The 12,999-nt window shown below is 40.0% G+C and overlaps 2 protein-coding genes across 2 annotated transcripts in view; both read right to left on the reverse strand.

The window, feature by feature from the left end:
• Nucleotides 1-2,660: 2,660 nt before the first annotated feature.
• LOC109091542 (C3a anaphylatoxin chemotactic receptor-like) lies at nt 2,661-5,433 on the reverse strand. Its single transcript, XM_019105317.2, has 2 exons — nt 4,793-5,433; nt 2,661-4,580 (listed from the first exon to the last, which is right to left on the reverse strand). The coding sequence occupies exons 1-2, from the start codon at nt 4,907-4,909 to the stop codon at nt 3,516-3,518; spliced, it is 1,182 nt and encodes a 393-aa protein (XP_018960862.2). The 5' UTR covers nt 4,910-5,433; the 3' UTR covers nt 2,661-3,515.
• Nucleotides 5,434-5,614: 181 nt separating this feature from the next.
• LOC109091532 (adenomatous polyposis coli protein-like) overlaps nt 5,615-12,999 on the reverse strand; it is a 32,835-nt gene continuing 25,450 nt past the window's right edge. Inside the window, exon 16 of the mRNA XM_042765651.1 lies at nt 5,615-12,942. Coding sequence (XP_042621585.1) covers nt 6,585-12,942 — 6,358 coding nt within the window. The 3' untranslated portion in view covers nt 5,615-6,584. The remainder of the gene's footprint in view (nt 12,943-12,999) is intronic.

Genomic DNA, 12,999 nt, shown 5'->3' on the forward strand with positions numbered 1-12,999 from the left:
GCTCATGTTACTCCTCTCCTCATCAGGTTACACTGGCTACCAGTAGCCGCTCGCATCAAATTCAAGGTACTGATGCTTGCCTACAAGACGACCAATGGCACAGTGCCAACTTACCTAAGCTCATTAGTTCAATCTTATGCACCCTCCAGAAGTTTGCGCTCTGCAAGTGAACGACGCCTTGTGGTGCCATTCCAAATAGGTTCAAAATCACTCTCACGGACCTTTTCCTGGACTGCTCCCAGCTGGTGGAATGACCTCCCGATCTCAATTCGAACATCTTTTACTCATTTCAAAAAAACATGCCATGCCTGCACTTAACCAACTAATACTAGTACTTACCTTTTCTTTTCTTGTATATCATATTCTTATATATATAAAAAAAAAAAAATCCCTGGCTACGTGTTCTGTACTAGACTAAGAGACTTGTCATGGCACTTGTATACTGTTGTTGTTCTCTTGTTGATCTGATTGCTTCTGCTGTTCTCATTTGTAAAACAAATACAATAAAATCCCCCCAAAAATTAATAAATGTAAAATGTAAATGTGAACTAGAGATAACAAAGTTGTGTTTAAAATGGATTTAAAAGAAATGGTGACAAGTTGCAGGCTCATTAAAACACATTATGAATCAACTTTAACCTAATAATGCTGAGAGAGCAGTGACACTCTGTTACATGTATTAAAAAGAGGAACATGCTTAAAGTGGAAAATACTGAGATAAGGGATTTCTTCTGAAAAAGAGTCAGCAAAACATTAAAAAGTTGTTTATGCTACCGTTCCTTTAATGTGTCATGTCGAAAGCAGTGACACAAACTACTTACAGTTTGGTGAATGGTGAAATACAAAATGATTTTCTCCAGTCGTAGTGGATGTCCAATTTCATTAAAAAAATAAATAAAAAAAACATTTAGGTTAGTCAGCATAAGACTTTTTATGCATTTACTCATAATGTCAACACTGTGTCAAAGTCTGTCACAAACTTAAAAAATAAATGACACTTTATAATAACAACAATAACATGGTAAACATGGTTATTGTAGTTAAACCATGGTAACCACAAATTAACCATGGTTTAACCATTGTATTTGTGGTAAAACTGTGGTTACACAAATGACAATCCCAAAAAAAAAAGATTACTAAACATTTACTATAATAAAGCCATGGTTAATTTTCATAAGGATCATATTTAAGCTAAATTTATACTTGATTGTAGAGGAAACTACTATTCATACAACAGACATTTAAGTAAAAGTACACCTTTTTGCAGAAATAAGGAACAATATTCACCCAATCTGTTATTTTCACAAAATAAATACCAAAAGGTTGACCAGGACCAAAACAAAGCTACTTACAAATAAACTAACAAAATGAAATAACATGAAATATGATTTGGGTTTAAATAGTTTTATTATAAAAAAAAGAATACTGAGTAATGATATAAAACATCAAGAACATCCATGAACAAAAAAAAAACATACGTGACTGACAACGTTATTAGATTAGATTCAACTTTATTGTCATTCTGCAGAGTACAAGTACAGAGCTAATGAAATGCAGTTGTATCAGCTGAAATATCAGTTATAGCCTACAGTTTAGCCTCGTTAAATATTTGGCCACAGAATGACACCACAGACTAATCAAAATCAAGTCTTCCATAAAGCCCAAATATCCTTCTGAGAGCCAGGGGAGAAAAAAAAAAGTTTTGTGAATTATTGTTATTATTATTTTTATGTCACTGCATTGCTCAGTGCATAATTATCAAATGGAGAAAAACATTTTTTAAATAAAAAATAAATAAAAAAAAAATATAGTCTTTTAAGTAATGATTTTTTACAATTTTACAAAAGTTTAGAGAAAAGTTAAGGATGCCAGGATTATTTAAAAAAAGAAAGAAAAGAAAATAGTCTTTTAAGTAATGATTTTTTACAATTTTACAAAAGTTTAGAGAAAAGTTCATCTGTAAATTTAATTTCATGTATGAAGTAAAAAAATGAGTTAGTATTATAGTAAAAATTACTCAACCCATATGCTGGGTTAAATAAACAACCCTATTTGTCAGGTAAAATGAATCTAAAATGTTTCTGTCCTAAATTTACCCAGCACTTGGGTTAAAAATAACCCAAATTGGGATGTTTTTAACCCAGCGTTTTTTTTAGAGTGCAACTAATAACTTGGCAACATTTTCATAAGAATTTCGATCTATCATTTCTTGTTGTGTTTCCCCAAAATGCCTGATTAACATCCTCTACAGGAAGACATGTCCTCTACAGAAGACATGCATGAAAATTATGCCTTGTTTCATAACAAGTCGTCATATTCCGATTTGAAACCTCTTGACATTTTTCTGAGATGTTTATTTACGACAATCATTTTGAAAATTAGTCTGATTTAAATGATAATTACAAAACATTATACTTCCCTAAGAGTGATACATTTGATCATTCTGTCAATATCAGTCTTATTTAAAGACCAAGAAGAGGAAGTGTTTATGGTCAAAGCTCCAAACGTGATATCTCTGAAAAGCCCTGAATGTGCTCTGTACAGGACACCCAGATCAAACTGTGGCATGTATGGTCTAAAATATAAATATCCTCTACACAGGACAGAAGTCTATGCCTGGGTCCCAGGAGGATGTAGTACTGAATAATCTTTTGTCCAAATTAAATGTCAATCTGAATATTTAATGATCATTACAGTAATTCTAACTTTAAACATACACTTCTTAAATTGAAAAGACAATCTTGATCAAATACAATGCAGTAAACAGTAAAATATTCAAATCTGGATTGATGTTACACACACAAAGTAATAGTAAAGTATTAGTAGCTATTCTTAGTAGTTTATGTAGCCTATTGTATATACAGACACTGGAACTTTGCATTTAAGACAGAATATTGATGTATATGTAGCCTGTTTTATTGACGATGAGTGTTCAGCCTGTAGAGCACACACGATCAGTAAGCACAGCATTAACTTCCTCAAAATACTGCACCTGCCTAAAAATAGCATCAGTATTACAGACTGCAAGCTGTACACAAGAAATCTCATCGTCATGATTAATTCAAGTAAAAGTGAATAAAAACAATGCACCAAAAATTGAGCATTGTTAATCAGAAAGAAAAAACACTCTTAAAACAGATGATTTTTCATGATTTTAGATGCACTTAATGAATTTCATAATTTCCTGACAAAGACGGAAAGCAGAGTGGACACTTCCTATTTAAAAAAAAGTGCTAAAGTAAGCCCTAATGCATATCTTAAGTTTCAGTTTTTAAAAGAAGACAGGAACAACATTTTTTCAAGATATTTCACAGGAGTATTTGGTCTAGAAAACTATTCTGAGAAAAATTCATATGATGTCTAATCAGAAAACACCTAATGTAATTTGGTCAAACTAAAAAATGTCTACATGTCACTGCATTCGATAAAATATTAAAGCAAGAGTAATGAGTTTTGTTTAAAAGTGCATAGGTTCAGTAAAGAAAAATGACTGAATAAAAGAGCTCATATCTTCACTACACTGAGTGCATTTGTTGTGACTGTGTGGATCGTGATGCTTGAGTTCCTTCCTCAGAGAAAGCTCTTTCAAAAACACGTCTTAGGGAAAGTTTAATCTTACTTTTAAAATCCTGCCCCATGAAAACATACAGAATGGGGTTCAGGCAGCTGTTGACATACGCCAAAGAGATGGCCAGTGGATCCAGTGCCGAAGCCACATTGGAACTCGAGTCCTCTCCGTACCTTACTATCAAATCCACTATGTGATACGGCAGCCAGCACAGAAAAAAGGCCACAATTACAGCCAGCATGATGCGAAACGCTCGTCCAGAGTGAAAATGACTCCTGCCTAACTTGCGTGCGATGAATCCGTAGCATGTTGTGATGCATATGAGAGGAATCAAAAAGCCAAACACAAATCTGATAACACTTAACTCCAATGTCGGAAGGTTGGAATCACCTTCTTCATCAGCATGAAAAGTGCAAAGCGTGCCTGAGCAAACATTAGTAAAAATTTGCCTTAATAACATAAAGGGCAAGCTGAGCGACAAAGCCAAGACCCAAGCCGCTGCACAGGACAGCCGCGCAAGCAACAAATTACGATGATTCTGAGCCCAAACCGGTGTGATCACCTGAGCAAACCGATCCAGACTAATCAAGTTCAAGGTGAAAACGCTGGCAAACATGGTGATGAGCATAACGAAGGGGAGAATTTTGCACATGATGGATCCATACGGCCAGTGTTGCTTAAGGAGGATCTCCGCAACACTGAAGGGTATGGAAAGGCAGCACAGGAGGTCTGCAGTCGCTAGATTGAGAAACCATATTGTATTAACCGTCCTCTTCATCTTCATTCCAGCGATGTACACAACAAACATGTTTCCGGGAACTCCGAGGAGAAACGTCAGGAAGTAGATGACCAGAGAAAGTCTCCTCATGGAATTGTTCACCTCTGAAGACACAGGGTCTGTCTTACTTTCATTAAAACACCACAGACAATCAGAGTATTCACTGGAGTAATCGTCTGTAAATGCCTGGTTCATTTTGCTCGAGTTGCTGCTGTCCAAAGTTCTCTGTTTATCCTATAAATATCACATATTATCAGTGTCAAACATTTCAATTAATTCATTTAGCAGATGCTTTTATCCAAATGAGGAAATTAACAAGCAACATTCAATATTATTAAACATTATTTTCAATTTTTTCCTAAATAGTCACTTATATGTTGATATGGTTTGAATCACACTCAAGTTTTACAGATCCAATATAAATGTCTTACAAAACTTGTACTCACCTCACCAGCTGCTCTGTACTCACTAGCGATCTTTGCCCCGCTTACCCCTTTAAGGCGGAACCACAGGAAATGGAAGGAAGTCTTACTGTTTAGATTAAACAACTTCAAACAACTCATTTCCTTTTTACCAAAATATAATTTTCAGTATTCCGTCAAGAATGCTGTTCTTGTAGCACAAACTGAAAGAGTTCTGATCTTCTGATGCGGTCTCTCACATTCTGTTTGCTATTGTGGTAAAACAAAACCACAACTGGAGAAGCATAAAGAAGCTGTGAATATCCACAGCTTTGTAAACTGCCAAAGTAACATGATTATAATTGCTAAAAAAAAATGGCTGCCACCACCAGACAACCCAAAAAATGAAATGTGTCCTATGTGTACTAAATGAACTATGTATGGCAGAAACATAACTATGTGCATTTACAAAATGTTGGTTCATTATAGTCATGATTGTTGGAAAGTACGGCATTCTTGAAAGCTGACTAAAAGAGAATCATGAAGGAATTTAGATATTTATCTGCCTTACCAAACTGGATGAGTAACTGGTTTACAGTAAGCGACCCAAGAGTTTAAAATTATTTAACTCAATTTAGATAAGACTTTTTTTCTCTTTATTTCTGGGAAAAGAAGAAAGCCCCAAAAATATGAGATCACATCATTTATTGGGTTTACTTATTTTTTCTTTTGCGTAAAAAAAAAAAAAAAAAAAAAAAAAAAAACTGGATACAAAAAAAAAAAATTCAAGATGTGTAAAATTAAAAAAAAAAAAAAGTCTAGAATAAACAATCAGGTCATAGTCACAGAAATGATACCATTTGTGTAATTTAATATATTTTATTGGAAATATTTTGCAAACATTGATTTGCCCACTTTATTCCATGATAAAAATAAACTCAAATAAAATGTGATTATTTACACCATGGTTTTGGCAAAACAGTTGAATCTAATTATGTGCTTAAGTACTAAATAAAAGGGGAAGCAAATGAGCTTTTAAAAAGATACCAACACCAAAACCTATAGAAATAATTTAATTTGCAAACATTACTTCAGACCTTCCAAGACCATTGTTTCATCGAAAAGACACCCGGCTCATCTGGAAACAACTATACACAAATAGCAGAGCAATGGAACTATGTTTTTTTATATAATCTATGTCAACCGTCAACATCATTCAACAGTTCCAAGGGTTATTTCTTGCTTTCAAAAATGCACACACAAAAGTGTAAAGTGTTACACTACGGATATCAGTACAGGTCTTATGTCCACAGAAATGTTATCTTTATAGGAAATACTATACCACTGAATCGGTTCATGCAAGGAGAAAATCCATTATGTAACATACAATATGCAACAGTAAGAATGTGTTTAACATTTGAATTAATACAGGTTTATTGTTTGTTCTAAAAAAATAAAAAATTAAATTAAATGCATTAGTATTGAATTCCATCAGAAGTTTAACAGCATCCCAAATAGTCCATCACTAGTCAATATTCTTGTCAAGTCAAGGTAAATACAGGACACTGATGTGTGGTTAAATTAAATATATACATAATCAAATCTGTACAGTACAAATTGTCAAATATTTTTGCCCTCCCTACTGCTGCTTCTCTGAATTCGAAACCAACATTAGCTTAAACATCAATCAACCAGCAAGAATAAGTTTCTGAGTACAGGCTGCAACAACAAGAAGTTCTAAGAAAGTGGCCTCCACAGAGGATTTTCCACAAAAGGCCAGAGTCTGTAATAAGTGTTTTCTGGTTGTCGCTATAAAGGTTTATGAGTAAGCCCAAACTTAGACGGAAGTGACAATGTAAGACCCACTTTCAGTCGTGTCTCCTTTAGTGTCTCTCTTTTTTGCATTGCTTGTAATAGGTGTTGGGATCTGGGATGGTCTTGGAGTTGTGCTGTCGGCACTACTCTTTCTGGGGCTTGGTGTGTAATTAAAAGGACTTACCCTAGCAGCCACAGCACCACTAGGGGAGCTGTGTTTGCTAGAGTTAGTTGAGCTAAACGGCGTGCGTTCAGCAACTGGGAATTCATGGACCTCTGTGCCAATGTTTGGGTTACTTGGTGCAGGCTTGATATCGGTGACTTTTTTATCAAGAGACTCGCTACTCCTGAGTAAATTCAGATTTGTTTCTGAACCCAGGTGGCCCATAGCTCCATTCTCACTTGCTAGTGGCTGTTTTGAGTGTGATTCGTTTGAGTCCCTGTCACAAGGTAGCCCTTTGTTTGATTGACTGTCAATAACGGGAGGTGTGTTTGCTGTAGGTGATTTACTAGACCTTGGATTGTTTATGGGACAGTCTTCAATTCTCACCCAGACATCTTCTGTCTTGGACATAGCAGCACCCATTGAATGAGCAGCATCACCAGTTGGATCTGGTAAGTCTAAGGTCATAGAAGGTGCATATGAGTTTTCACTCTCTTTCATTTTCCTCCATGTTCCTTTGCGTTCCAGGCCCCCCTCTTTACTTGATTTCTGAGGAGGATTAGCGGGTTGCCGTTCATCCTCGCTTCTTCCTTTCTCACTGGACTCAGACGAAGCAGAGAGAATGGAAGAGCTGCTGCCGGTTCTTTTCCAAGTGCCTACTCTTGGGAGAGATGATGAATGTTTGCTTTGCTCCCTTTTCCATGTCCCCGTCCTGTTGATTGGGAGCCTGGAAGGGCTTTCTGAATGGGATCGGGAGATGTCATGCCTTCGGAGTGACTTTCCATCACCATTCTCTGCAGAGTTCTGACTTTGAGGGGACTTTCTCCAACCACTTCCCTGGTAGGGTAGACTAAGTGACATATCCGGTAAGGATGGACTAGATACTGGAGTCTGTGACTGGCTTGGAGATGAAGGAGACAAGGACTCGAAAGATGCAGACTCCTCTAATTTCCTTTTTAGTGTTGGACTAGGGGCTTCTTTGATAAATGTTGACTGACGAACAAGTCCAGGCTTCTCGGACCGGTCAGACTCACTCCCACTGGATTTGGTAGATGACATTCTGGACAACTCTGCCTTCTTTGAAGGGCCAGAGGCTCCACACTGATTTAGACTTTTTGAGGCAGATTCACTTCTAGGAATTCCACTGGTACTTCTTGGCAAACCACTCTGCTTTGTTGGTGTCTGCTGGCCCAGTTGCCTCCCTGGAGAAGTGTAAGCCATGCGTCCAGATCCAAAAGATTTTGCTGAAGCAGCACTGGGGGATGCAGTACGAGGCAGCTGGGTTAATTTGCTAGATTGGTTCAAACTACTCCTACCAGGTGAAACTGAGGCACGGCCAGGGGACTGCATGGGCCTTGTTAGAGATTGCTGAACTGGTCTAGAAGGTGTGGAGTCTCTAGACCCAGATCGAGAGGAAGCTTTACTTGACCCTCCTTGAGATGATGCTGCATCCCTGGCAGGATTAGGTTCAGAACTTGCTGGGATTTTCATAGTTCTTGGAGAGTTTCCAGGACCAGGTGCTTGGGATGGTGGTTTTGACATTTGGCCACGTGGAGGGGTTTGTTTGGGTACCGGACTGGTGCTAGGAGAGCTACTCCTCACACCAGGAACATGAATCATTGTCCTCCCTCTGGAGATCACAGGAGCTTGTCTGTGCTGAGAGGGCATGCTTTCAAGACTGGGTCTGGGCTTTCCTGTGATTAGACTTTTATACACTTTCTTTCCTCCTTTCAGGCTCTTAGATTCTTCCTCTTTCTTTTTGGACTCTAAAGTGCCTTTCTCACCAGGTTTTACTATCCTTGGCCCTTTATTTGTAGCAGGCTTATTGTCCTCCTGATTTAAAGGGAGGTGGAAAGGTGATCCAATGGAAATGCCCGATTTGAGAGACAGAATAGAGTCTGAATCAGAGGAACCCTGTCTGGAGAGACTTGCTGCAGCCTGATGAAGACTGCTAACTATAGAATTGGCACCCTCTTGAATGGCTTTCCAATCAAATGATTCGGAGTCTGGTGATAAGGCTTGCTCTGAAATAGGGCTATGTGTGTCTGTGAGATCTAATATAAGATCTGGTTCCTCTGCTAAAATACCATCAGCCGACATGCTCTTTTCTTCCTTAACCCCTGGTTCCTCAGTCTTATTTCTTGCTGGCTGTTTCTTTTTCTTTGGCATTGCAGAGCTGATACATTCTTGGAGAAGATCATCTTCAGAATCAATACTGAGAGAGCTAAGGGAACTATTTCGAGAGAAGCACACAGGGGTGTCCTCAACATGAAAGGCCTTTGGCGCATAACCAGAGGCTTGTGGCCTGGGCACTTCCATCTGAGTTGCATCATCTTTGTGTGAGCAATCTTTGTTGTTGTTTTCTTGGTCAATGTCACTTAATGAGCTCAGGGATGAGTTTCTTGAAAAACATACAGGTGTGTCTTCAATGGAAAACTTTTGCTTTTCATCGCACACTGCAACTGTATTTTCTTTGGGTGCTTGTGGAAAACTTGGTTTTTGAAGGGGTTTTGTTGGAGCTGTCTGAAATGCCGATACTCTGTTGGTGTTTACTGGCTGTTCTGCACTGCACTTCAAAGGGGGAACTTTTCTTTGCTCTTTATCTTTTCGCAGCTCAGCTTTCTCTTTAGACAAGTCAAGATCATCATCCTCAAAGTCAAGTGAACTCAGTGAATCATTGCGAGAGAAGCAATAAGGAGTGCCCTCAATTGGTGTGTAATGATGCGGAGAATCAAAGGCAAACCCAGGACGTGTCCTCACCTCAGGATTAGCAGGCTTATCAGCAAACTCTCTTGTGACTACTTTGGGCTCTTGCTTTTCCATTTCTTTGTTTTTATCTGGATATGATGCTGCTTCTGACAAGCTATTAGGAGCCTCTGGCCGTTTGAGCATCCTTGCTCTGTACTCACTGCTTTGTGGCATAGGTTTTACAGGTGAAGTTGGCTTTTTCTTTTCTAAGTCTTGCTGAACTAGGTTGCCAGTGGCAGTGGAGGGATGCTGAGCCTGTTCAGGCATCTTCTGCACTCTAAATGGCTTGTGAATTTTGCCTTTGGGCATTGCCGAATTGATACACTCTGCAAGAATATCGTCCCCTTCATTCTCAGCCAAGGGAGACTGCATGGGGGGTGATAAACTTATATCTTTAGCCTCTGCACTTTTCCCCTCTGGCAGAGTGTCTCGTCTTTGACCAGATGCTTCTGCATGGGGAGCTGAACTTTCAATACCCGCCATCTCATTTGGGGGTGAATCAATCGTGAGGTCACTGAGAGATGTTGCTGTGGAAAAGTTAATGGGTGTTCCCTCCACACAGTACACCCGGGGCATGTCTTCACAGTGTGTTAGGGTAACATGTTTCTGCTGTTGTCCTCTGTTTTGTGGTGGCAACAATTTATAAACAGGGAGCTGACTTGGTTTGCGAGCCACAGATGGGGGTATTCTAGAGGTGCTTGAGGGTGATTGCTTTTTCGTTTTTCTTGATGATTTTGTTGGCATTGCAGAGTTTATACAGGCCTCTAGAATCTCTATGTCATCATCATCATCCGAGTCATCCAAGATGTCTTTTCCAGGTTCAGTTGATGATGGTGGTTTCTCTTGAACCCTGGGCTCTTGGATGTCTTCTTTCTCAAGCTCTGCTTCATTAGTATGGTCATCCTCATGAACTGGGGGCATTATCTTTAGCTCAACATCTTTCTGAATAAAGGGTTCATCTAAACTTAGTGCACTAAGACTCGAAGCGCAAGAGAAGCCATCTGGAGTGCATTCTGTGGCAAAATGTAAAAGAGTATCATTATCTGGTAAAACTTGCACTTTCTGTACAGCAGCACTCACAACTGCATGTCTTGGAGCTAAATCACGTTTTTCAGAATGAGGTGGCACAGTAACTTTTTGTTTCACTGACGTGGATCGTGGGGGTGGAGGCGGTGGTGTTTTGCTGCGACTTGGTGGCATTGTTTGTCCAGGGCTATCAGGCAGATCACTTGGACTGATAATCCCACTTACCATCCCACTACATGGCTCACTCTGCACAGAACTTGCAATGGAATGACTCTCAAAACTTTCAAGGGAGCTGACAGATGTGCATCTGCTGAACATGAGCGGAGTCTCTTGTACATAATGTTCAGGAGGACTCTTTGGTGTTTGGGCACCACTTTTGGATGGTGATTTAGCACCTGATGAAAATTCCACTGTTTTGTGATGCCTGGAAGCATCTCCATGTCCCAAGTGATGTCGCGGAGGCTTGATGCGAACATAATGGCCTGATGATTGGCTGTCAGTTGTGCGTTGGTCAGATGCAATGTTACTTGTGGATTCTTTTTCTGACATAGGTAGATTTGTGTAGTTTTTGGCTGAGTTGACATTACGCTTGCAGCTCTCCATTTCATCTTCCTCTGAGGACAATGATGATAAAGAGCTACCACGTGAGAAACAAATGGGTGTGTCCTCCACACAATACGTCTGTAATGTTTCTTGATTTATCGTGGGAGCCTTGCATGCTGGGTTCTTCTGAACTGCTCTTGTTGGTCCTCCTCTGCTTTGAGCAGACGAAGGGTGGAGTTGCTTTTGCCTACCCTGATTCTTTAAAGATGCCACAGAGGAGGAAGTATCTTGGCTCAAATGATCTTTGCCAGAACCTTGGGTAGAGGATGGCTTTGAATGACTAAACATGGCCTTCTTGGAGGAAGTATCAGAGTACTTCAAACTGTAATCAATAGGTTGTTCTGCATGATGATCCTCATTGTATTTCATGCTGTAGTTTGGAGTTTGCTCATCAAGCTGCTCTTCCTCTGAATAGCGCTCACTGTAGTTTGTTGGTTTGTCATCGGCATAGTCATCCACAGTGCAGATAGTTTGAGAGATCTTTTTGTTAAGTCCATGACTTGACCCACTGTTAGTTTGTTCATTTGAGCCCCTTGACTTAAATCCATGCAGGTCCTGTTGAACAAACCTGGGCTGGTACTTTTTTAGTTTATCTTCACCTTCACTGCCAGCTTCAGTGTACATAGGGTATCCTGGGCTTTGAGATCTCGGTGGTTTCTGATCTGGTCGCTTCATTTCATCGTCAAGGAGCTTAGGCCTTGCCCACCTTTCATTCTGGCTTGGGCTTTGTCGACCAGAGTTGAGCTGTTCATCAGAATACTTCAAACTGTAGTTAATAGGTGTGTCCAGATCTCCATTGTCATCTTCCATGTGATTTGCATTGTGTATCTTATGGGCAAGGTCTGCAGGATATTTTCTGTAGACACAGCATTTGCCTTCATCATCTTCTGAATAGGAATCCACTGAGGGCTTCATTTGACCTCTCTTTCCATAGCCATCAGTGCTGTTGACACTATTCAGACTGTCATTAGAAGCTCTGTACTCCACTTTGGGCATTGGGCACGGTCTGCCCGAAGGGTCAGTTTTGTTGTAGCTGTACATATTTTGGTGACCATGAACAGCAGTTTGGCGCCGTATCATGTCGTCTTGCACAACGTGAGGGTCTGGTGTGGATCCTGCGGTTCTCTCATCCATACTTAGGTGCATGCTCTGCACTTCCTCCATAACTACTGCAATTTGAGCTGCAGTCGTGGGAATCTGCACCATTCGCTTGGCAGCCTCAGCATCGGAATGGAAACCCCTTCGCTCTCGATCTAGACTTCTGTCCCTCTCGGCTCTGACACTTTCTCCATTTCCTCTGTTGTCTCGGGATGATGGGCTTGAGAGCACTGGGGTGTTCATATAAGGTGAACGAACGCCGACTCCACTGGGGTTATAGCCATCGGATCGACAGACACCATCATAATCGCCGTAGACGTTATGCTTATGTCTTGGCTTGGCCCTATGGGAGGCTTTCGGGCTTAAGTTGTCAATGTTATCAAAGGTTTCAGAGAGGTGCTGTGCATCTAGCTCTTCAATTAGTGCTTTCTGTTTTCTTACATGGAGGGACGGTAGACTGGATCCAGGAGACATGATGTTGGCATCCTTATACTTGGTGGGCCGATTTGCCATGAGGTTTCTCAAAGCAGCGGCACTTCCCATAGCTATCATCTTGTGCTTGGAGTGAATAAGATTCTTCAGCATGCTAACTGCACCCATATCCCATAATGCCTCTTGATCTTTTGCGTTCCGAGCAGAGAGGTTCCACAGCGTCCCACAGGCATTGCTCACTATCGTCAGACTGTGTGATTTAAGGTGCTGAAGAAGAGTCTGAAGGCAGCTGTTTTCCCTTAATATTTGCCTGAAATAAACAAAAAGAGGAAAAGGTTTGCTGACATGTGGACATAATAAAAATCTG

This window comes from Cyprinus carpio, chromosome A10 (assembly GCF_018340385.1).
Source record: "Cyprinus carpio isolate SPL01 chromosome A10, ASM1834038v1, whole genome shotgun sequence".
Classification (NCBI taxonomy): domain Eukaryota; kingdom Metazoa; phylum Chordata; class Actinopteri; order Cypriniformes; family Cyprinidae; genus Cyprinus; species Cyprinus carpio.

What these genes read in the sequence shown, in the direction of transcription:
- LOC109091542 (XM_019105317.2), bottom strand. Translation starts at nt 4,909, where the DNA reads ATGAGTTGTTTGAAGTTGTTTAATCTAAACAGTAAGACTTCCTTCCAT. An exon ending in AGTACAGAGCAGCTGGTGAG is followed by an intron (nt 4,581 to 4,792) that starts GTGAGTACAAGT and finishes TGATATTTATAG; the next exon opens with GATAAACAGAGAACTTTGGA.